This window comes from Amphiprion ocellaris, chromosome 6, assembly GCF_022539595.1.
Source record: "Amphiprion ocellaris isolate individual 3 ecotype Okinawa chromosome 6, ASM2253959v1, whole genome shotgun sequence".
In the NCBI taxonomy this organism is placed as follows: domain Eukaryota; kingdom Metazoa; phylum Chordata; class Actinopteri; family Pomacentridae; genus Amphiprion; species Amphiprion ocellaris.
The window spans coordinates 36250769-36277263 of NC_072771.1; the positions used below are offsets into that span (position 1 = coordinate 36250769).

General features: G+C 40.3%; 1 protein-coding gene across 7 annotated transcripts in view; it reads left to right on the plus strand.

The window, feature by feature from the left end:
- taok3a (TAO kinase 3a) overlaps positions 1-24897 on the plus strand; it is a 75731-nt gene extending 50834 nt beyond the window's left edge. For 6 of the 7 annotated variants that reach the window (XM_055011648.1, XM_055011651.1, XM_055011647.1 and 3 more), the window contains 10 exons: positions 3869-4036; positions 6325-6522; positions 9110-9247; positions 15544-15780; positions 16784-16912; positions 17773-17976; positions 18430-18669; positions 19150-19362; positions 19736-19918; positions 23522-24897. In XM_055011648.1, coding sequence (XP_054867623.1) covers positions 3869-4036; positions 6325-6522; positions 9110-9247; positions 15544-15780; positions 16784-16912; positions 17773-17976; positions 18430-18669; positions 19150-19362; positions 19736-19918; positions 23522-23683 — 1872 coding nt within the window. In that variant the 3' untranslated portion in view covers positions 23684-24897. Of the gene's footprint in view, positions 1-3868; positions 4037-6324; positions 6523-9109; positions 9248-14823; positions 14982-15543; positions 15781-16783; positions 16913-17772; positions 17977-18429; positions 18670-19149; positions 19363-19735; positions 19919-23521 lie in introns of those variants that run through there. The other variant, XM_035950992.2, reaches the window with a different exon arrangement.
- The last annotated feature ends 1598 nt before the right edge of the window (positions 24898-26495 follow it).

Here is a 26495-nt window from a genome sequence, read left to right on the forward strand (position 1 = left end):
CAAACATGTGACAGGTGCAAAAAACACCCAAAAACTACATGGGGTATAAAGGGTTGGAAAGATGAAATTTTAGGAAGTATTCCCAAGGTCAAGAATGAACCTTCAAGCCAGACATCTAGATAATGTTAACACATGTCCGCATTGTCAACTAAAAGCAAAATGATCCCAAAAAACAAAATTTTAACAATGAAAATTGCACGTTAAATAGCCATCCTGCCTAATGCTCCTACATACACTAACACAATGAACGTACATGGTTGTAATCCATGTATGTCCATTGAGGAGTTGATCTTTTTGTTTGTGCGACCAACAGGTAATCCTATTGGCTCCGCTAAGAGTTTTATGTTCTTGCTGATCACGCTGAATGGCGCTGGAGGACTTTTCACACCTGCCTCACATTAGGGAGGATGACGGGAAGGTGCGAGGTTAGGTCGAGGTTAAATCACTGGCTCTGGATTGTCAGCTGGATAGGATTGAGATTTGGACTGGAATTCTCCCTCTTCCCAATACCGCTGACCCAAATCCTGGCTGAAAAAACCATTAAAGAGGGATGAGTACCAAACAGACTTTGGATCAGTGTCGAAGGGCCTGCTTTATAGTGAAGGGCTTGGGGGGTTGGGGTGTTAGTTTATGATTAATACCCCACTTTCTCTTCTCAGAGACACACACACACACACACGCACGCACGCACACACACACACACACACACACACACACACACACACACACACACACACACGCACGCACACAAATTCACTCTTCCTTTGAGTGCACACACAGTCACACAGACACACACCCCTCCAAGCTCTTTAAAAGGGAAAATCAGGTCACTAATCTGTGGGCCTTGAGCTATCAGTGTTCTGGCTTCAGGTTAAATGTGCTCTCTCCCTGTATACCTCATTTAGAGTAATATTAATTATATAAATGATAAATTAATAACCGCCCATTGACCTCCCTCTATAAGTACTCATCGTTTAAGCGTAAATACTCTTTGAGCAGTTAAAAATAGCTGTGTGTGTTGTTTGGCTTTGGGGGTATTTTTTAAATCCTGTAAATTAAATGGCTAACCACAGATATTTTCAGTGAAGCAACAGTTTCCCAGAGCTTCAGAGGATGCGTTCAAATTAAATTTCTGGTCTGACCCACAACCTAAAACTTGAACATACTATAGAATCAAACAGAAAAGCAGGAAATCTTCACTTCTGAGGAGCTGGAACCAGTTGGTGTTCGGCCTTTTTCCATGATGACATTGGTGATTAATTCTCCATTCAGTTCTCCACTGCAATTTATCTGTTCACAGCTGAGAGTCAGATGTGAATATTCACGTTGTCTAGAAGGGTGTTATGTAGCCACAAGCTGGTTAGCTTTGTCCAAAGTTTTAAAAAAACACCTGTAAAATTCCTGTGTAAAACAACAAATGCATTTTCAGACCACTTTTCAATTTTTTGCATGGTTTTTCAAAAAAATATATGTGACATTAGCAAGAGGCAACCTTCAGGACGGAGAGATGAAGCAACACTGTAGTTCCTTAAAAGGCCACTTGAGGCTGGCTCCAAAACTGAGTAAAATGCCATAGACCCCCATGTTAACATGTTCAACTTTGCAAGAAAAATGAACATGTTTGTAGCCTGGTACAGAAAATGCCTTTGATCTCTATTCATGACAACTGTACAGGGAGAGGATTTTTATATGAGCAACCATTTAAATTGTGTTAAGACTTAAAGTTATGCAGCCAGAGCCACCACACTGAGTTGTCCAGGTTATACACAGTCAATGGATATACGGTGTTGATTAGTGACCTTTAGAAGGACTTTGAGGCAGATTTTGTTATCTTTGTTTAAAGCCAGTGTAGCTGTTTTCCCTTTTTTCCTGCTTTTATGTAAAGCTGAGCTAACTGACTGCTGAAGTCATAGTGATGCCAGTGTTCTCATCTAACCCATGCCAAGAAAGATAAAAACACATTTCCCAAAAATGTTTAACTATTCCTTTAAGAATCAAACATGTTATACTTGTTCTCTCGGACTCTTCACTGCTGAAATTGCAGTAAAGCAAGGAAATCACACCAAAAACTTCACAATATTTGGTTATACCATGCATTTCACACCACAATTTGGTGATACCTTACAGAGTATATTTCTTTGGATGGATCAGTACTTCTAGTTGAAGACACTACAGTATAGATACCAGGAAAGCAATATAGGTGCCACTTCTTCTTCACAATAACCTTATAATGAGAACGAATGCAGAAGATAACTTCTGGCTGGTGGATGCTATGGGGGTGTCCAACCACACAGATTCTGGTGCAAGTCCGTCAGAAAACGGGACAAATCACTCTCATCTCTATTTTCAGAGTGTGATGTCATTCCCCTGTGTCCTGACTAACCCATTACACCAGCATCTGTCACATGGAGAGGAAGGTGTGCAGAGTGAGAGAGAGGAGGCTATAAATAGACCTACAAAAATATAGTTATTCATACAGTATATATATATATTCTAGTCTAGAACTCGTAGGTTGCAAGCATTTCAACCATTTAAGCACTCAATATTTTATGAATGAGAGTGACTAAGAGGAGCTGTGAATGTATGTGTCTGTGTGGTGTAGTGGGTGGAAGCACTGGGATGAAATTACTTGTTCTTGATGTCAGTACAGTAAAAAAATTACAAAAAAAATAAGGCATGAATTCAGAATAACCCTTCACACACACTGTAGGCCTCATTCTTACCTCCAACCCATCAGCCCCACCCACCTCCCACTCTGACCTGCTGGTTATGTAATGAAAAATAAATAATTACATAAATGCATAATGCCTCAACCTCCACTAAATGACACCTCCATTAAGTTACAGAGGTTCTATACACTAGAACCAGTCAGGTGTATCATGTCAGAATGTGGCCTAACTGAGTTTCAGCCATCAGTAAAGTGGAAAACTGCATTAGAAACCTTTCAATAATCACGTTTTTATAAAGAAAATATAACCATTTATGAAATGTTAATGCTGCAGGGATGTAACTTTCCTACTGTAGGAATTTTGACTGAGTCCTATTTATTTTCAGTCCCTCTGATACTGTTTTTAAATTATTAATCTCTCTTAAATATTTTTTTCTTTCCAGACATTTTTAAGTTATTATAGGCATTCTAATACACAAAATATAATAAAAGTCCACACAGAAAGACTTCTCAATTAATTATCAGCATATTACTCAGTGGCTGTTTTTTGTGTCCCAGTATGGTCTAATTGAAGTTGTCATTAGCTTGGTGCCAAGGCAAATACATTTCATTTCATGTATTGAAATGAAAAGGATTAAGAGTATTTATGAAAATCGATTTTTATGGGCAATCTTTCTAGGATCCCATGTAATGAGTGTATCAGAGGATGTAGTGTGATGGGACTCCCAGGACTGGCTGAGCAACCTACAGGCGCCCTCTAGTGATCGTCTTGGTCGTGGTACTCATTGAAATAAAATGAAACGGAATAAATGATGTACAATTAAGTTCTGAAATCCAAACATAATACCAAGATCGTGAACAAAAATGAACAGCTAATCTTATATCATTTAAATTTCCTAAATGATTCCAACACCGCTTGTTTCATTTGACATTATTTCCCTAGTAAATATGTATTGCTTACTGTAAATCTTTAAATATATCCTGAATTGATTTAACTTATAACATGTCACATTAAAGAGTCCATTTCAAATTTGCAGTTTGTTTTTTTTTTTAAAAAGACATTAGCGTTACCTGAAATTACCCATTTAAAATCCATAAATGTAACTGAAATTAAAAACTGCATTAGAAATGTTATATTTAAAGACTTGTTTTTGTTTACGTTTTCTTTGCTCTGACTAACTTACTTTTTTTTCTGCCCAGCATGATTTTGTGCGACGAGAACGCTCACCGCGCATTCTCATCGACCTCATCCAGAGGACCAAGGATGCAGTGCGAGAGCTGGACAACCTGCAGTATCGCAAGATGAAGAAGATCCTCTACCAGGAGAAACACAACGGGCCCATGGGGGAGAGCCAGGAGGAGGAAGAGGTGGGAGGAACAGGGAGAAGGGAAGGGTAAAAAGATAAGAAGCAGAAACAAAAACACAGAGTTTATTTGGGGTAACAGTCAAAACAAGAAAGTGGAGCACAAAGCATTAAAGACATGAAACCGGTTGAGTTTACATTCTGACTTCTACCTGTAAGAGAAATGTCTTGATAGTTTTTAGTTGTTCATGGGTTTGGTGTAAATTCACATTAAGTTCATTTTGTCTTCACAGAAGAAACTTTTCTATAAAACTGACAAATTCCAAAAACACAGTGTACATATAATGACAAGAAAGAACAGCAGAAACAGTAACAGAGCCAATTAAGACAACAGTTGATAAGGTAGAGATGAATAATAACCGGTTAAGACAATCTAAAAATGTTTATGATCTGTTAAACTGCTTATTATTGTCCAGCTTCGTATCACTGCCACACCACAAAAAGAAAAACGCATCAATATCATGGCACTACATGAAAAGTTTATGCTTTTTTTCTCATAATAAGATAGAATAATGTTTTCACAAGATATTTTCATGCTATGATTAATAGTTACGACTTGTTATACCAATATACTATTTATCTTGGTAAAAAATTAAACATTCCACATTAAAACATGATAACTTTAATTGTTATAAAGTAAAACGTGTTTTAATGTGCGAGAACACAGTTTTATTGAGTTCTGCTTCATGCTTAGGTTGAGACATGGTGAGATTCTGGAGTTACATACACAAAAAATGATTTTAACATACATGTAGCTGTACAGAAGTAAAAGTTGAAGTCCAACTAAATGAAATTGTGTACATGATACATGTTCCTCAAGTTATCATTACTATTACAATATTCATTTTATAATATTGTTATAATAATATAAATATTACATTGTACTAGTAAGTTTCTCATTAGAACATGATGACCATGTGTTACATAACACATAAATATCTTGTTAAGAATGAAAATATCTTGTTAAAAAATGAAAATCTCTTATTATATCAATACATTTTTCAAGTTATAATGTGAAACTTATCCATTTTTCTTTTTCTGGTATGGCAGCAATACGCTTCCACATTATTAACTACTTGTTCGGCTTTCAAACACCAGAAAATACTGACAAACACCAGTCACAACTTCCTAGAATGTAAATTCACATCTTAAACTTCAAAGGAACCACTGAGAATTCCAGTTTGAAATGAGATGTCTGCCTGCAAATCAGTGTCAACTTTTAAAACATTCCGTTTATAATGGTATTAAACAGACAGAATTGGAAATCTTTACATCTGACAAGCTGGAACTAACAGTTACTCACATTTTTGTTTAAAAACCAACTACAACAATAACAAAAATCCTTCTGACCATCGACTAATCCATTGATTGATTGACCTTGTTATCTCTCCATGAATGTATAGATTTCTTCTTGTAATTGAGCTCTTCTTTTTCACTGGAGTGCGAGCGCTTTTCATGTCAATATACCTCTCTTGTCTCTATCTGGACCTCAGACAAAGGCTGAGGACAGGATAGTTTGTTTGAAGTGATGTTAAGAAACCATAAGAAGGCATTTCAATCTCAAAGAGGGAGAAAACAGATACAGACACCTTTGTCCAAAATGGCCTTCGTAACTGACTCAGTTCTCATGAGGTTCAAAACAAAAACAAAACTCAGAAATATACTGAATGGTTGCCTTGTAACACACTTGACATCACAACAAATGAGAGTCTTCCTCCTGCAGCCGCCGTAGCCTGACATTGAGCTGACCTGGTCCTGAGGTAAAGTGAACAGGCATGAACAGCCTGTAGCTACAGTCATGTCACCCTACACCACATGGTATAATTCAGAGCAGCCACCAGACCTCACTGCAACAAGACACCACTGGAGGCTTTACTGAGAAAACCTGCTGCATCAAGCCTCCTTTACTGGTTTCATGTGCAAAGATTGATGAAACATCCTGTTCTGAATCGGCTTTTTCTTCTAAAATTTTACACATTTTACACAGAGTTGACTTCATATCTGAAGACATCTCAGTCTTGACCGTTGTCCATTAGAATATGCACAGGTGGATGACACACACACACACTCACACATATTAACAATTAGAGCTTAATAGGCAATTTACCGTGACTTTGACTCTAATGCGATCTAGAGGGCATCCGTTATGTTCCGCGCGCTGAGGTGACTGCGTTTAATGACACCATTTTGAGCTGTATAATTAGGTGAAGGACACAGGAGTCTATGTGTCTATGTTTCAGCTGCACGTGTGTTTATTTGTGTCCATGAACATGCTTGGATGTCCGCTTGCAGGACAGCGAGGCGGCCAGCTGCAAGATGAACAGCCTGGGCAGCAACCACTCCATCCCCAGCACCTCGGTCAGCACGGGTAGCCAGAGCAGCAGCGTGAACAGCATGCAGGAGGTGCTGGATGACAGCTGCTCCGACATGACCATGATGCACCCCCAGGACTACAGCAGCACCCTGGACTCCTCCCCACACACCAAGAAGGTAAAGGTCAGGGGTGAGGATGGGAGAATCACACAGGGCTGAACCACAGCTGGAAACTGGAAAGCAGCATGAGCCAGTGGTTCTTTAAATCTTTCTGCTTGATTAGATGAGCTCAAGCACTCCTTCGTTAACACCACCCATCATGTGCCAAACATGCTCATCTGATTATATTTTAAACTTATTTTAATTAATTATATAACAGCAGAAATTCTTGCTAATACTTTCACTCCTCCAAGTAATCTTCTCTATAAAGTCCCCTTCAGATGTGCACTCTTTTAAGTTAATCTGATGGCATCTGAATTAGCAACCCGGTCATTTCAATCAACATTTCTGTGTCACTTTCAACTCCACACAAATCTGAACTGAACATTATCTCATCGAGGGATAGTCACACACATTTACTTACAGTTGTATGAGGCATTTTAGAGAATGATTTTTAGCACCAAAAATGCTCCAAAAAATTCACAAACAGAGCAAAAGATACTGTTTGCGTGCCAAAATCATAAAGCAAATTTGGATCTGTTACAAATTGAAATGTCCATAAAAATGAAACTTTTCTGCAATGAAGACAGAACAGGTTAGATTATTGAGACTCCCTGACAGTTGATGTTAACAGAAGCAGAATTTCAGTTTGCTGCTTCCAGCTGTTTGTAGAAGTATTTCCCCTGACTATATTAAATACCTGCAGCATCAGACAGCAGCAGGATCCATATAAGATGCACACATTTACACTTGTGCAACATCTGCATAATGTTATTAATTACTGTTACATAGCAGCCGTCCTCAGATTGAGTCCTGAGCTCCATCACAGCTGTCAGGATATTTTTATTTTAATGTCTGTAAAGGAGTAGTTAGATTCTTTTTACACATCGACAGAATTTAGGAGAAAGTGATGCGAATAATTAAAAAGTGTTTTGGAAATCGTAAATAAATGCGCCTATTGGGTATATCAACAGTTTAATAAACTTCCTATGAGCTTATGTTTACAGTTTAGTTATTATGCATCATTGGAAATACTGTCCAATCTAGCATGACTTGTAAAATTGTGAGCACATGTGGCTCTCACTGACACTGTGGTGGGTATGTTTGTGTGAAACCATGAGGAATGTTGATATAAAAGTGACCTGTATCGGAATGAAAGAAAGCCATCACTTTAACAGTCTAACAAAGCCAACAATGTTACATATCCTCTGACTGAAAGAGGCCACTGATACCCCTGTGTTAGGATTAAGGTTTTATCATGACAAGACAAAGAATTTATCAAATGTCTGAAATCCAGATTAACACAAAATTCTAATTCAGTTATCTTAGATCTGTCTGTCCACCTAATTGTCCCTTGATTTCCAGTCATGTTTTTGAGATGTCCTGCTGATACAGAGAGACAAAGGAACAAATTAACACCAGCACAATTCTAACATCCATATTGTGGCTCAACCTATGATTAAGGACAGCAAGGACAACTTTCTACCTTTCCAGTAATTGCCCTCCTTGATCAAACACCACTCTCACAGTAGGAAGCACTTGTTCCAAAATGGCATGTTTAGTGTTACAAGTACAAAGACAGCAAGCATAATCAAGTAATGTCTCAAACAGTGGCATATTTGAGTTGTTCCAAGAACAATCACTTTATTTCTGAGGTAAAAACTCCACAGTTCATAAATGAAAAGGAAACACGGCTCCTTGCAAACGTCTTCTGGTTTCTCTCACTGTTTTCAAGAGTATGTGTGATCCCCTCCCCCCAAGAAACCATGGAAACCATTGACACAGTCCTCAATGTTTGCAGATTGCTTCAAGTTCATCACTGACACCATTCACACTTTGAGAACAAAGGCTGCATACACATGTCAACAAGCGGCGCACACACTCCTCACAAATTCTCCACTTACATCTGTCATCCTGCACACACACGCACACATGCACGCACGCACGCACGCACGCACGCACACACACACACACACACACAGGTCAACACAATGTCTGACATTCTCGTAGAATATCTCATATGACTAAAAATGTGTGAAGAGAGGGCTGTCACTTCTCTGTCAGTCTCTTTCTTCATTTGCTCTTTGTATTTCGACAGTGCATGAATAAGGTTGTCACTTCGCGAACAGACAGTCAATGTGTTGTTTCAAGTTCAGGGGCTGAGCGGAGAACAATTGAAAGTGACACATATTGTTTTCAGATGCTGATGAAGTTCCCTCCTCACATGAATCAACTCTTCGGTCCCCGAGCTGCCGGAGATGTTCAGACAGTTTTTAAAGGGGGGATTGAGTGTTGACGTTTCATCATGTTTCACAAGGTTACAGTTGACACAGTTTTAGCAAATGCTTTCAATTCCTTTTGAAATTTTGAAAGCTATATGAGTGAAACCAGTGGGGAGTTTTGTTATTTACAAAGCCACAGAATTACAGTGAAGAATTTAAATACTGGTACACTTTATAGTGAGTTAAATTCTGTCAAGTTTCCTGCAGTGCTGCACAGTTTTCACCTTCATGTCAGTGTTGTTTACTCTTTTATTATCTAGAAATACTTTAAAAAGCTAACTTTGCAACTTAAGTCATATTTGTCCACTCTGTGTTTTACACAGGACCATCAGTACAACTGGGATGATGGGATCCACAGAGACCATCGACCAGAGCTGAGGCCAGTCTCTTTGGACAAGAGCAGCCATGCCCAGAACTACAAAAACCAGGGCCGCTTTGCCACCATAAAGTCAGCCTCACTGGTAAGATTAAACCAAAGGCTTTACTCTTCTACTTTTGTTTTCTTTTTGATGTCCTAAAACAAGCTTTCTAGAGCTGGACGGGCTTCAGGATTGTTAATTTGTTAAATATTGACCCTGAAGGTTGTGTTACTTTAAGATCTAAAAAATGAATTCCAGGTGGATGCATAGTGTGCTGCACAAACTGTGATATTCAGTGGAAGTTGCTTGGACGTTGCCATGACAGTGTAAAGATAAAACATGAGGCATGAATAATCACAATTAACCCTCTGAACTCCAAAACCCTCCTGTGGAATTAAAATTCCCAAAGTTACAATTACAGAAAAAAAAAAGGAAATTGTAAAAATAACAAGAATGTGTGGTGTGTTGTTCCTTCATAACACTTAACCAAAACTAAACTTAAAATAATGAATCAGTATCACTTTATTGTCCCATTTTGAATTGAATTTCTTGATCTATCAATCATTCATTCAAAACCCAACTAAAAATTAACTGTTTGCTCTAGACAGATGTCTCTTGACACAACCGTGAAGAAATTAGCGATTCAGCTGTGACCAACAGTCGTGTGACATGAATTCAGGGACTTTTTGGTTGAATTGCAGGCAGTGTTTCCAGAGCAGATGGGAGACAACTATGGAAACAGATTAAAGATGAAACTAGTAAAATATCTATAGTATGTGGAGCGACCAATCCATTTTTTTTCTGTATTTATAACAAGTGTGGTCACCTGAAAAATGTTGCACATGTTTATTCCAGTTTTGTTAATTTTTAAAAATAAATTATCAAAGAAATTACTTTTTTTCATTTTTTTAAAAAACACATTTCTGAGCTCTTTCCAAGGTTGTGCAGCTTCCATAAAGGTACAGCACTTTATCTTTCACTAAAAAAAATCAGTCCACAATGAGTAAAAATGTGACATTAGACAAAAACACCAAGAAGCTGCTTGGGGTTCAGACGGTTAAAACAAACTCATAAATAATATCTATGAGTTAAAAACCATTAAGACAATAAATTAATTGAAACCAACAACTGACCAGTAATAACAGATTACTTGGTACAGACGCCAAGGTCCTCTTTAGAGCGTTTTGTTTACACTGCAGCAGCATATGAAGGCACAGAAGGACATTCTTTTGTTTCTCTCTGTTAAAACCTGTCTGTGAATGTGGCGCTGAATGTCTCCACGCTGAAGAAATGCGCTCCATGCTCGAACAAGCTGATGTTTTGTAAATGCTGCATGAAGAGCAGGTCTTCGCTCACATCTCTTTTCCACCTATTTGATCTTTATTCAATCATTTTTCTCCACATCAGTCCGTCTTTTGGGTCGTCTCTACAGTTTCGGCACTATTCTCCGCCACATATCTCTCCACTGTAGTTTCCCTTTAATTCACCTCGCTCCTTTTGTTTCCTCCTGTTGTACTACGCTCGGTGTTACCACTCCCCTCCCTCCATCCCCTCCTTTATTTCTTCCTCTCCTACATTTGATAATACATCATTCTCAGATCCGACTCAATATTCTGAGTTGAAGGGGTTGCAATGCTTTTTCTCTCTCTCCGTCTTTCTGTGTCACTCTACCACTCTCTCCCTCCCTGTCTGTTGTCATGGAAACCGGCCCTAGTAACTAGAAAGTAGTTGTGGTGTTGCGTGCATGTGTGTGCGTGTGCGCGCATGTGTGTGTGTTTACCCATCCATGACCCACTGGTTTTAATTGTGATTCCCTTCTGCTATCAGGTCTTAGACCAGACATCAGCGAACATGAGCCGGGAAGGTGTGTGTGTGTGTGTGTGTGTGTGTGCGTGTGTGCGTGTGTGCGTGTGTGCGTGTGCGCGTGTGCGCGTGTGCGTATGTGCGTGCGTGCGTGTGTGTGTATGTGTGTGTGTGTGTGTTTGTGTATGTGTGGCAGAGTGTGTGTCCTCATGCTGTCCTTGACCAGAGCACGAACCACCAATAATCCGGGGATGTTTTTGTGTTGACCGCCATTGTTTTTTGTCCGTACTCACAAATAACAGGAGGTCTTCTTGTTTTTATTTCTCCAATACTGGAATTGTCTCATGATTTCAAGTAACACAGACAGTAATACGAGTCCAGTTAGTTTCCAAGGTGCATCATTAAAGTTTGACGGTTGGCAACCCAAAACACACCACTTTTAAGCAAAATAGTAAAATCATAATGTCTCAAAATCTAGTATGAGACAATAGAAGAAAACATAGAATCCACAGTAAAGCATCTATTTCTCAAAATACTTTTCATTTAATACATACGTACATACATAATTCATACATACGATGAATGTTAACTAATGTTGGATCACAGTGCATTGGTGTCCGTTTTAAACATGTATCCCACACTGTGGAAAATATTATCCTCGGATAACCGTTCATTAATGCTTCTGTTGCTGCTATTTCAGAACAAAGAAGCTTTTTTTCATTCTTGTTTGTTAAAGCGAAGAGTTTTTCTGATTCCTTATTGTACCATAATCACAATTTACCTCAGCATACCCCATTATGACATATTGTGTGAAGATACAAAGGCACACTTGCACATCCTTCCAAGAAGACTGCCATGTCCTCACTTTACACATGCAAGTAAACTGTAACAAGGGTTATCTGAAAAATAAGTTTGAGATTTATATCCTGTGTCCTCTAATCGCATTTTTCATCTCCTAACCTTTTCATCAACTGCTTTTCCTTTTGTTTATCTGTTAAAGACCCAAGTTTAGAGTTCTATTTTAAAACAATAGGAGGCAGCCGAGGTAGCGGTGCACTCTCTGCCTGTCTTAAAAAGAGGCAGCATCGTATAAACCACAGCGTCTCTGTTGTGTGATAGCACCAGCGCTGCCCGCCGGCGCTGAAAGAGGATGACATCATCTCTTTCTGCCGAGCGCAGCCGTCCTCAGATCGGCCTCGACTCGCTGAGGCTGGAATCAGCAGGTAGACAAAGAGAGGGAGAGAAGAATGGGGGGTCCAGATGGTGAGGGGTGACGGATCGCCAGAGAAGGGAGGAAGAAGTGAGATAACGTTACCAAGAAGGAATGATTAAAAAGGGAAGATTAAAGAAAAAAAATGCACGTTGCCGGTAATAAATTTGCAAAAACACAAGTTTGCAAATGACTAAGTGACAAATTTCTTGTGAGAAATCTACTCATATTCAAAAGACAAAACATGAGGAGATTGGAAGAGATTAAAGGGTGAGCAAAATGAAAAAAGCAAGGTGACGGGAGAAGGTAAAGACGCGGTGGAGGACACAGATGGCAGATATCAGGGAGATAAGAAGGACAGACAGAAGAAAGGATGGATAAACAAGCAGAGGTGAGACAAAAGAGCAGCAGTGACAAAGAAGGACAACAAAACCCGTCACACTCTTTGGTGGCACGAAGTCCAAAAACATGCCGCATGAAAGAAGAATGAAGAGAAGGAGAAGAAGTGAGCACAGGATGTAAAATTATCAAGGGAGATGTATAGAAAAGGGATGAGGGAGGTTGAAAGAAATGGATGCAAAGCGAGACATAAGTAGTGAGTGAAAAGGGAGGGCAGGGGTTATTATAGGTTAGATGAAGTCACTGGCTTGAAGCTCAAGGCGGTGTGAGAGACGGCAAAAAATATTTCACTTCATCTGCTGCTCAGCTCATCTTCAGCTGCTGGTTGCAGGTTATAACCTGACAGACTGCACGCCGGCGGCAGATTACAGTCGAGTTTATAAGACGCATCAAAACATGCACCTTCCCCGTCAGCCAGCTCTCTGCGGTGACAGTTTGAGCTTATAACTTGGGGCTGTGTGCTTTATTGGTATCTTCTGTGTAGTTAGATATTGAAAAAGTATTTCAAAGACTCAATTCACAGGTAAAGTCGAAGGTTGTGGTTAAACTAGATGCACTTATTTTGCATTTGCTTCACATTTGTGGCCCAGAGGGCACAGAGGGCCCACATTTCTGTATCTACAGGAAACACTAACAAAGACACTAAACAAGAGTCTTTAGAGGCTTTTTGCTTCCTCTCAGTCAGATGACTTCGCCATATGTTACTATACATCTGTAGCAACATTCAGTTCAAGTGCAGCCTCCTCTTCTATACCTGACAAAGAGCCACGTCTGGCTTGAAGTATATTTTTCTTAATGTGATGATGAAGAGCACTACCGAGTTTTAGAAGAGGGAATACTCTTCTTTTATTCTCCAGTGAAATATTACATTCATAAATACAGAAAACCAAAAACTGCTCACTTCATTATTATATTCTGATGTAAAACTACTTAAATGTTTTGCAGAGACAAGGGTTTAACCAGCTCGACTAATTGCCCTTTCAGTGTCGTACCTGCCAATAGCACTAACATTTCTGTCTTTTGCCTTTTCTCGATATTAGGTGTTATGAGAAATTCACAATTGTGCTGGTTCTGATTGGCTGTTTAGGAGCTGAGCTGGAGTCAGTTCACACTCACTTACTGTCTTCATGCAGCTATGTTTGTATAAAATTAATAGAAATAGCACAAACATAGCTTGAGCTTTGTGTGTGGTGTCAGTGAATATGAAATGACCCCAGCTCTGCTCCTAAATAACCAATCAGGACCAGCACAACTGTGAAATTCTCATAACACCAACTCTCATAAACAAAATGCAAAAGACAGAAACATATGTGCTCCTGGCAGATCAAACACTGAAAAAAAATTAGTCAAGCTGGTTTCTTAATTTTAACAATGATTTGATTTGATTAGAAACACTTTTCTCTGCAACATTTGAATAATTATAAGAATGCATTCATGCAAGAGAGCGTTGGAGACTAGAAGTGCACTCCTTCCAAAACCAGCACAGCATTTCTTCCGTTCAACAAATCATGTCCAACATAAAAATTTCTTGAAGACAGACCCACCTTAATCTGTGAAATGAGCAAAATAAATACGGTTCAGCTGCTCGGTTCCCACTGATCTCATTGGAACATTCACCTTTAGCCTGCATGCCGCCCTCCCCTCCCTGAATATGATCTCCTTTCCAGTCCCAGAGCCTTGTGTGAAAGAGGCCGTCACATGACGTGACTTGGCCCTTTGTGGCAGCATGCAGTGGCAGTGAAGCAAGTGACTGGGATTGGGAGGCTCTATTACAGTAGGGGTATTGATTCAGCACAGATTAAGGAGAAAGCAGAGTTCAGCCTCCACCTATATCCACGCCAACAACCCCCACCGCCACCACTGCCTCCACCCCGGCTTTCGCTGTAGATGCTCTTATTTTACTCCTTATTATTACCATTTCTTCGTGTGTGTGTCCCCCCCCCCCTTTAACTCTCTCCCAGTCACTCTCCATCTGCTGTTACTCCTTTGCAATCACCCTCCCTCCTCTCTAACCACGACCCCCCCCCCCCAACCCCCTCTCCAACTTCTCTCACTCTTTCTCAATGAGGTATTCATGTGACCCACCTGCTGTCCGCCGCTTAGCGTTAGCCCGACTAAAGAGCGGCTCTGTGCTCGTGTTGGCCCGCAGAGTCGGCCTGCCTCATTCACAGTTCACACGTCTGCCTCGGCCGGAGAGGGAGGGGGGCTCAACGTCCAGTAACAGGGGAGGGAGGGTGGTCTTGGGGTGGCATCGGAGCTCAGGCAGGATTCTGTCGGGGGGCATAGGATGCTCCACAAGGTTCCTGGATGCTGGTGCACTTGGCTAAAGTCGCCATCATGTTTGGCCTGAGGAGTTCAGGTGGAAGCTATGAGAAGATGCGGAGCGAGTACTATCTAGATGTGGAGAACCCCTTCTGTGCTCAGGTTGGTGTGATAGGTGTAGGTTTTTGGATAAAGGACAAAAAAAAAGTATGTTGAGGCATGACAGTGTGCTCCTAATATTAGCTTCAATTTAGTTGTGTAGCAGCTGTTTAATATTGTTTGTACAACTTTTTCCTTGCTCCATCTGGCTTGAACACATTTGAGATCTTTTGTCGTTGTCTGACCCGTGCAGCGGCTCTGCGATGGTCAGATAAAAGAGCTTTTGTTGGGCTGTCATGGTGGATTTCACAGTATTTCTTTTTTAATACCTTAATTTCTCATCATTTGTTGAACTTTTTGCCTCTGTAAAACCGACAAGTGTTGCTGATTGCAGCTGTGATGCTTCACAGTATTGAATGAATTTTGTTTTCAGTTCCTCTTGGAAAAGATAATCCAGAAAACTCTGTATTTACAAGATGACAGGTGACATGCTAAACCTTATTGGGTGGGTGCACCCCGTACTTAAATACCCTTTCATTTGTGGTGAATGCATGAAATAATTAACTCTTTGGTCTCCCTGAAAAAATCCGATTTTGCCGCGCTCACAACTTCTCTTTCTCCACAGGTGACCAAACAGATCCACGAACATGAGCAGGAAAGCGAGCTGCGGGAACAGATGTCGGGCTACAAGCGCATGCGGCGGCAGCACCAGAAGCAGCTGATCGCCCTGGAGAACAAGCTAAAGGCCGAGATGGACGAGCACCGGCTCAAGCTGCAGAAGGAGGTGGAGACGCAGGCCAACAACGCCTACATCGAGCTGGAGAAGCTGGCAAAGCGCCACGCCGTGCAAAGCGAGAAAGAGGTGGGATTTGCGCGTCGTGTTGGGGGTTATAGGACATGAGTAGAAAGGCATGAGCGGATGCAGTAACTCCTAAGTTATTTCACAGATGATCACGCCGACCTACACGCACCATGCAACAGTTGGCTGGGGGACGAGATCTGCTTTGGAAAAACAGGGGAGGACATGATATTGAAGTTAAACTTATTCTGTAGCCACTGGAGAAGAGCTTGTGGGAAAGTTCAGCGCTGTTTAAGAAATGTTTTGAAGAAACTCAGTCTTCCATTGAGGGATTTTTTTTGCCATAACTTTACACACTGCTGCCACCCAATCATACATACGATGAACCACAAGGGCAGAAGTGGGCCACAGAATGTCATGCTCTGAAAAACAAGCTGCATACCTCTCTGATTAGCACACAGTGTGCTGGACCAGACAGACAGATAATATATCTATTCATGTAGCAAGCTTGTTCACCTTAAGAGCTTCATAAACATATAAGTACATTACATGCCAATCAGGTAAACCAACAGGTTACCACATATCTGATTAGATACAAATAAACTGCACACTCTTGTCTCAAATTAGGTTGTTTTAGCATTGAAGACAACCATTTCTTGGATCTTTTTATGCAAAGTTTGACCTCCAACTATAACCTTGTCTAACCAAGCATCTTTTTCAAATATGTGAAAACCGTCTGTTCAATGACACCGAAACGGTTTCTTCAAATGTCTTGTTTTGTTTGACCTGCAGTTAAAAGCCAAAGAAATTCAGTTTACAATGATATTAAACATAGAAAAACTCTCATTGGAGAAGCTGGGATCAGAGAATGTTTGATGTTTTTGCTTGAAAAAGGGCAGATGTCAGTAACTGAGTATCAAGGCAATTCCAGTTATTTTTAAAAACTCTAGATTTTAGTCAGTATCATACAAGCCCATGATTACACACTAAATACACAGCTTGGTGCTGAACATGTAGGCTGAACTCTAACATCCGTTCACACTTGTTTTCATCCTGGTTCCTCCAGATGAAGACGGCTTTGACAGACGAGAAGAAGTTCCAGCAGCAGATCATGGCCCAGCAGAAGAAGGAGCTCACCACTTTTCTGGATAATCAAAAAAAGCAGTACAAACTCTGCAAGGAGAAGATTAAGGAGGTGCGCAGCACATTTGTTGGTTTCCTGTTTTTTCCTCAGGCGAGCTCCTTTGTACGCCTCTCTCATGTGTGACACACAGTGATGTGCACTGTTTACTGTTTGAATCAGCCCTCCTACACACTAACGTGCACATTCAGTACCTCCAAATTGGCCTTTTGGAAGTTGTGTTGAGTCACTCAGCCTACTTATTATGTACCTACATATGTATATACGCAACAAACATGGAAAGCCATGGATCCATATGCACAGTGGAGCATTTGTGTGCCTCCATAACCTTGAAAACAGAAGTCCAGAGAGCACTCCTGTGGGTTGGGAGTGTGATACGCTGTGTTTTCAGTTACAAGATAAGTGACCAAATTTAGGTCAGCACAGTTAAAAGAAAGCATCGCTGGCAGGGAGAGATATTTCCCACCAACTGAGGGCTATAACAGAATTAGACACCACAGAGAGCAGGGATCAGGCTCATGTGTTAAGTGTATTAGTGCGAGTTGTAGATTACCTTAAAGCCCATGAAAGAGAAAGAGAACTCATACTGAGAAGGGATAGATGTGGCTGAGTTTTACTTATTTTTTTCAACCTTCCTCTGGCTATAGAAGTCATTTGTAGTTCAGAATGAAAGGTCAGCTGCAGTTGGCCATATGCTTTCACTTCAAGGCTTTGTCTTAACATTCAAAACATGCTTATATATTCACATAATTTAGAAATCTGCTTTTTTAGACTATGTTTGCTTTCATATATTCACTAGTATCCCAAACTAGACAGCTCGTCACCCACTTCCCATAATAGATTCTCTGATATTTACCCGTTGTTTTTATTTTATCAGTAATATTAACCATTTATTGGCTTCATTTCCTTCTCAGGAGATGAATGAGGACCACAGCACACCCAAGAAGGAGAAGCAGGAGCGACTGTCAAAGCACAAGGAGAACATGCAGCATTCCCAGGCCGAAGAGGAGGCTCATCTCCTGGCCCAGCAGAGGGTTTTCTACGATCGAAACTGCCGCGCCTTCAAGCGTAAAGTCATGATAAAGAGGCACGACTTGGAGCAGGAGCAGATCCGAGAGGTGCAGAGGATCTTTTCATAACATCACATGCATTCAAGTGAATCAAAAATGGGTTTGATTGTTCAATTAATTGGTAAATCTTCAATTTATCCTCAGGAAGCCTTTGTTTGTTAGCTGTCATTGTTTGTGATATTGATGGAAAAAAGGCCCAATGTGATTTTTTTTTTTCACAGCAAACAGCATGTTTGGAATAATTACACCCATTGTTCTTCAGATCAGTGAGGTGTTTTTTATTAACGATAAGAAGATTATTAGAGAGCAAAGCAAGCCAGCAATGTGATAATCTGAAAAGCTCTTGTGGGAAAATGCACAATTCTCAGGACATGTTTAAATGGAAAATTTAATGTGATTGATTTTTAAGATGTTGAAAATGACATTAAATGCTATAAGCCTCAAAAAAAGAAACATGAAAATTGATTTCTACAAGTAAAAATGTCCCCTTGGTTCACTTAGGAGCTGAACAAGAAGAAGACCCAGAAAGAGATGGAGCACGCCATGCTGATCCGCCATGACGAGTCCACGCAGGAGCTGGAGCAGAGGCAGCTGAAGACCCTGCAGAAGCTCCGGATGGACCTGATCCGCCTGCAGCACCAGACAGAGCTGGAGAACCAGATCGAGTACAACAACAGACGTGAGCGCGAGCTCCACCGCAAGCACGTTCTGGAGCTCCGGCAGCAGCCCAAGAACCTCAAAGTGAGTCGCAATCCAGGATTTTTAGGGTTCAGGTGATGGTTGTTGTATGGATTCAGGTACTTGAAATGCAGGGCTGATGGTTAAAAAACAACCAGAAAAGGTTTTAGGAATTCTTTAGTTTACGTCAGTTGTCTTTGAAAAGACGAGTGGGATCCACCTCTAAGATGGCGCAAGCAATGAGCAACATCTTTTGTGTTGTGGGTAGTTTTTGATAAAACACTGATGCAACATGAATGTAACAAATTAATTTGGAAAAGTGGTGTAGGAACATATGAAATGTGTTATCTCAGAGTTTGATTTCATTTTAATTTGCTTCGCGGGGGGGGACGCAAAGACTGGAACTATGGTTTTCGCCTGTGGCTGTATTAGACCTTTAACCTTTAGCAGCCTAATTCTCTCACAAGTTTAATGCAGAGAGTAGCAACAACAGGCTTTAACTCTTTGTCCTCTACTCTGCCATTGTTGTGTTTTTTAATCCAGGCGTTGGAGCTGCAGATCAAGAAGCAGTTCCAGGACACATGTAAGGTGCAGACCAAACAGTACAAGGCCCTGCGCCACCACCAGATGGAAGTTACGCCCAAGGCCGAGCACAAGACGGTGCTCAAGGCCCTGAAGGACGAGCAGACACGCAAGCTGGCCATCCTGGCTGAGCAATACGAGCAGAGCATCAACGAGATGATGGCCTCGCAGGCGGTGAGCGGAGCCACATTAACATTATTTGTGGAAAATCATTTAGAAATTCAGGAAGATTGGTTTTTGAATGAGATTATGACGTCTTTCTTTCCACCTGTTGCTTCTTCTTTGATGTTTTCTCCTCCTTGTTTGTCCACATCTCTTGTCTTTCTCACCTTACTCCCTCACTGTCTCCTTTCATGTCTTTGCCTAACTTTCCCTGTCTTTCCACTGTCCTTTCTGTCCCTGTCGTCCTTCCATTTCCTCCTCTCTCCTCCTTTCTGTCTCTGTTGTACCCCCTCTGACTCTCTCTCTCCCCCTTCATCTCCCCTTCTCTCCCTGTCTCTTTGTACGTCCCTCTCTCCATGTTGCGGTCCGTGGTCGGCTGTGTCAGCTGCGTCTGGACGAGGCCCAGGAAGCCGAGTGCCAGGCCCTGAGGCAGCAGCTGCAGCAGGAGATGGAGCTGCTCAATGCCTACCAGAGCAAGATCAAGATGCAGACCGAGGCGCAGCACGAGCGCGAGCAGCAGAAGCTGGAGCAGAAGGTGTCGCTGCGCCGGGCTCACCTGGAACAAAAGGTGTAGTGAAGGAAACACTCAGGACACACAGGTTTTTTTGCTGACATTATTGGGCAATACAGTCAGGAGACTGTTTACAAAAGAAGGAATGAATTCCTCAAATAGTTCAAGACACGCTCCTTCTTAAAAGTACAAAAAACTGCCAAAGCCGAGAAGCAGAGATTTTCTTCTGGCTCAGGTATAACAAATGATCTTCTGGCCTTAGGCTGGTGATAAACTTAAAATAACCCCACTAATTTAAGATTTCTCCAATCCTCCCTGCTACTCTCTTCAATTTTTAACAAAACACGCTTTATCCAATGTGCAGCGAAAACCCTGAAACAAGAGAACAAATCAAAAATGTATTCCTGACAGAATTTATCAGACAACAAGGAGAGGAGAGGCAACCTAAGGCTTCATCAGAAATAAAATACAAACAGAAAATTAGGTTAGGCTCAGTTTAAGGCCATTGAGTGTGTTGAATAATTGAATAGTTGGTGAACGTTCCGATTTTAAAATTGTATGATATTGTTGAGTCAATTTAGAACATTTAATTCAAACGTTCTTCAACACTCTGAATACCTTTGAGGAGAGAATGTCAGAAAATGTGTATTTGCAGGACATTAAAATACATATAAATGTGATTCCAACAGCTTTGATTAAATTGTACTGAACTTTGGAGGCATTTTAGGTTCATAAGTCTCCTTGTAGACTTCATTAAAAGAGCAGTGGCAGTGGAAGAAACAAAACAGCGAAAATGAGGAAATCTGGCCGTCTTTGCTAAAGCCTAAACTAAAGTCTTCATAACTGGTATTGCATTCTTTTCTCCAGCACGGCATTAATACAAGACGTAGGGAAACCTTTAAACGATCTGAAGCAAGTGTGTGTGGACAAACACCAGCAGGCGGCAATTTGTTGAGCTACAACCAGTCCACATCGGCGCTCGTGTGGATCCACATTTGCATCCACATCAGCAGGCAGTGCGGGCATGAAAGGCGACCCAGACAGACATCCACAAGTTCACACAGACGCACACACAGATTTCCTTCACCACAGGTGGTGATGACACTGGCATGCCTTCCTGCGGGGTGCAGACAACCATTTCTCTCCCACACACTCCCAGCGTTAATGAAACCTCCAGACCTCAGTGTTTTACTACGGCATTTTCTTCAGCCTCTGTTTATTACAGTTTCACTCATTATTAAAGGTGTGTGTAAAATCTTCAATGTGGCTAAAATCACTCCACTGTAAACTTTTTATTATTCTCAATTAAAAGGTATTAATTATGACATCTGCAGCTGAAGGTTGGCAGTTTGTTATAATTTCACACAGATTCGACAGTTGTATCAGTCTTCACCCTGTAATGTGGCTCCAGCACACTCCAGTTAGAGACATCTGTCATTTTTAATGTGATGATTCAGGCGCCCTGTCATGTATACCAACGACATGCGACATGAGAGCGTCCGCCTCCTTCCGAAGTGGCCTACGTCATCGCCACAGTCTAGTAGACAGCACTCCGACAACAAAGGGAGAGACGTTTGAAATGCCGCCCTGATCCAGTTCTGTTGGTCCGGCGTAGCCCTGAACGAGCCGCGGTGGTCTGTTGCCACCTCCTGGCGGCGTCCGAACACTGCACACCGGCACCGAGGGGATGATGTCATGGTTTTTCAGAAGCACTATTGTCCTCCAGTTCGGTTCATGGTCAGAGTCTGGAGTTTTCTGTGCATGCTCAGTAGTTGGCCAGATTGCCGTATTGCGCCATGCAGTGCTTTGTCTGCACCTGTGGATGTGTGTGTGTCTATTAATGTGCTGACAGATTCAGCAACTCCTGCCACGAGAGCAACTCGACGCACTCGTACCTTCAGTGCAACAACAAGCCCATCAGAGTCTGCATCCAGTCGCACCTTTCAGAGTATCACAGATCGTTATCGTTGTTCACTGAGAACTTAAAACTACAGAGAGAAAGCTCTGCAGTACAAACATCTACAGCTTCTGTAAAGGTGACGTGTTGGTTTCAGGCTGCATTTTCTACTGCAGTGCAATAAAAACTGCCATTATAATGCGGTTTTTATCCACATAAGCCAATTCCAATGACAGAAATTAAACATTACATGCTATATCTGAAGATTAACACACCTAAACACCCGTCACACACAACCACAAGTTATTTTTACTTATGATGTTGATTAGATCCTCCAGCAATCTCTCACTTTGTTGGAACAGAGCAAATAATATTGACTAGTGACGATAACTGATTTAATTTGAAATGTGTGGGTTTGTGACTGCCATGTCTTCCTGAGACACTTAAATGAAGAAAAAACATCTTTCATGTTATCAGATCACAACTTTTCATTCTTTTCCAAATCAAACTGTGCTCGGCTTCTTAAAATAAGAAGAATATTTTGGTAAAACATAAACTGATAAAGTTTTAATAGTTTCAGTTATTTTTGAATTTATGTCTTTGCACGCTTGAAAAAAGTCCTTTCAAGTTTTGCATTTTTCTTATTGCTGTTTATTCGGGTAGTGTAGGGTTGTTTTATGAAAGACTTGAGTTCATAACTGTAATAATGGACAGAGGATGGCCTACACTGTAAAAGGTGTGTTCATTCTGTAGTTGAAGCAAAGTATGGTTTCAAAATAATCTCATCTAGCTTTCTGCTGTAGTTATCTCTCTGGATTCAACCTGAAATTCTTCTTTGTCCCTTGAAACTGGTATTATAATTACGGCGAAAGTGCGAAAAGTCGGTTTATTCCTCCCTCTGCATTGTGTTCTGACATCCATGCTTCTTCAGATTTTTCTTAAACTCTTTAAAATGGGCTTAGAGAGTTAAGAGAAGCAAAGAAAATTCTGTCCTTTTTTGGCTTAAAGGCTAGATCTGAACTGATCGATATAGTATTTTACTTTATGCTCAAAACGACTAAAGTCAGACAAAAAAAAAGACAAAAACCAACAAAAACAAGACAAAATATTACAAAAACGACACACAAAACGGCCGAAGCGAGAAACAAAATGACAGAAAATGAGACAAATGACACGAAACAAAACTAAAAATTTGCCAAAAAAGTTTCAAAGCAACAAAAAATGGACAAATGACAAAAACGAGACAAAGAATTTCACAAATGACAGAAACAAGACAAAAAGTGACAAAAGCGAGAAACAGAACACCAAACAATAGACAAACAACACAAGCGAGACAAAAAACACAAAACGAGAAAAGCAATATGCAAAACAATGAATAAAGCAAAACACAAAATGACAAACATAAGACAAAAAACACAAACCGACAATCAAAACAATGAATAAAGCAAAACACAAAACGACAAAAGCAGGAACCAAAACGACAAAAACAGGAAATAAAACAACAAAAACATTACAAAATATTGCAAAAATGAGACACAAAATGACAAAAGAACAATGAGCAATGTAGTATTTTACTTTATGATTAAAACGACTTGTCAAGATCTAGAAATTATTTTAATTTCATAGTTTTACTAATTTACAATTTACAGTTCATGTCTTCTCTGTAATTTTTATACTTTGCAAATATGTCCGCAGGCGGGATGCCTCATGTTTGACACCTCTGGTTTAAACTAAACTCCAGCTGTTGCTGTTTCTTGCTGCAGATTGAAGAGGAGCTGGTTTCCCTTCAGAAGGAGCGAACCGACCGGATCAAACACCTGCTGGAGCGCCAGGAGCGGGAGACCGACAGCTTCGACATGGAGAGTTTGCGTCTGGGCTTCGGCAACCTGGGAACCCTGGACTTTCCCAAGGACGACTACAGATGAGGGGAGGACCGCCGCCGTCTACCCCCGCCGTCTCTCGTAGTCCCCCCCCCCGGGCGTCCGTCTGCCTCAGATCAACCCTCCTCTCCTCCGACCTGCCCCGACCCGACGGTGCAGGTGTTCACAGCTGCTCAAACACACATGGAACACAACAACACAACCAGCTCCAGTGTGCTCTCTGGGCCGCTCAGACAGGCTCCACAGCAGGTTTTAATAAATACAAACCCCACGTAAACTTCCTCCCCCTCCTTTGCCTCTCGTGGTGTCACAAGATGACAAAAAAATGATGCTGGATAACTTCCTGTAGTTGTCATGTTTTTGTAATGATACCATAGTCACCGTGTTTCTCGTTTCTTGTGCAATGATGACACTTTTGGTGTGACTAAAAGTGGAAGCCGAGAGAAGGAGGGAGAGAAAAATGAGGGCAGTTCAGTGAGCAAAGATTGCTCCACAACCATGCATTTCCAGAGGCGATTACTCCTTTTATTAGTTTTTTTTTCTTTTAATCTCAACCACTGCAAAAAAATAAATCTCTCGGAGCGATAAATCAAACTGCCGATCCTTCCGCAGCTCTGTGCTGCTTTTTCAACACCTTTTTTGGTATTTATTCATCAGGACATTTTTAGGACAAATTTGAAATAATTTGATACTTTGAGAGCAAAAAACATCACAATGTACATAAAACAGATACGCTTCTAATAAATGTGATTCCTCCGGGTGTGTTTGATTACTGAAGGGTGGGCGGATCATGGTACTCGACGTGTATCGTACTGATTTCTCTGCACTGGCAGTCAATGTGAAAAATAATACATGTGACATGTGAACTCCCAGCTAGCACAAAGGGCTTCATGGGGAGGGCAGGGGGACTTGTACTTTGTGTATAGAAGGATTTATGGAGAGCTTTTACTTATTTTCATATTGTATTTTAACTGTCAACTCCAATCAGAAAAGAATTTTTAAAGGCGCTTTTTTTTCCTCCCCCCTCCTCAGATTGTGTTTGAGGTCCAGTCATCTATCAATGGGATTCTCATTTGATTTCTTTTGTTTTCTTTCGCTTCACACAACTCTCTGTGAGCTGTGTAGTTTCTTATCAACCAGACCAGTATGATGCTTTATTATTGCATGCACTTTAATTTTTTTTCCAGGTTAAAAGAAAGCATGAATCTGTCAGAGCTTTTAATTATATTTGTAAATAAAGTGCTCATCACACAAAACAAGGACATATTGGATTTGAATTCCTCATGACCCTTTTTTAACATGTAAAAAAGGGAATTCCAGTCAGTAGATGTCATTCTAAATCTTCTCTAGCTGATTATTTACAGTAAGATGAGGATTTTTTTTTATATATATATATGTATGTATGTATGTATGTATGTATGTATGTATGTATGTATGTATGTATGTATATATATATATATATATATATATATATATATATATATATATATATATATATATAAAAAATAAATTAAAAATCAAAAATTACTGTCAACAACCAGAAAAAAAGATCAGTTTTCAGAATTAGATGTTCCATAAATCAGGCTAGGAATGATACATGAACAAACCACAAAACTGTAAATGCCGCTAAAGGGGAGATTTTTGGCCTAAAGTACAAGAAAAAAGTGATTTTGACTCGAATGTCCTTTAAAGATATGCATTATAGTTATAATCTACAGACACAAATAGACTAAATGTAGTAAAATAAGAACCTAAATGTGTGTTTTGGATGTTTTCTCTCCACTAGTCTGAACAAAGACATATTATAGAACCAAAATATCTGAAATTTCCTTACCAACCAGTGCTTTTTTTTTTTTTTTTTGAACCAATGATTTTGCCTGTTGCGTCTCGTCTATAGCGTCTGATTTATATTTGCGACAGTTTGAAGATTCAGTGTTCAGAGCTGGAAGTGTTTCAGCTTGGCTTAGTTTTAAACTGTCCACCTGAAGCTTCTTTGTGCATATTCCACCTGTGTAGCATCTACTGCAGTTAAATTAGATGGTAATTTCAATCTGTCAGGCTGCTGCGTTGCAAAAACGAAGTCCACAGTGAAAAAATTAGAAACCCATTTTTTAGCAGGAACAAAGGTTACTAAAAATGTGCTGGACTAAATACAAAAACAAGAAAAGTTCATGATAGTTTGTTCTCTCTGCAGTCCTCTTACTGCTGCTCTTTCTGCAGTGAAAACAACAACAAAATGCTCTTAGTTGTAATCATTTAGGGCAGGGATGTGAAACATACGGCCCGTGGGCTAAAACTGACCCGCCAGAGGGTCCAATCCAGTCTGCAAGACAACTTTGCAAAATGTAAAAATTACAGAGATCAACTGCAAATTGTAAATTTTAAATAATTTCTAGATCTTAACAAGTTTTGATCTTACAGTAAAATACTAGATATTCAGTTCCAGAAACCTGTGACTGAATGTTTCGTGCCTTTGAAGACTCTGTAGTGTGTAAATGATAAACTGATGCATAATATTGTTGAAATTGAACTTAATTTTAAGAAATTTCACTTTGTTCATAACGTTTTGTAAAAAGATGGTTCCTTCACTGTGAACATTTTCAGAATGTACTTTTTTTTGCACTAAAACAAAAGGAAACGTTTTGAGTAGTGGTTATTATGTTATGATTTTACAGGTCCAGCCCACTTGAAATCTAATTGGAATGTATGCAGGATTTAAACTAAAATGAGTTTGACACCTCTGGTTTAGGGGTTCAGTTCCTCACGTTTACAGTAATTTATCATCACAATATGACTAATATGTGGTGCAGAAGGATGCAGTCTGCTGGAATAAGTCTTTAGAAAACATTACAACCAC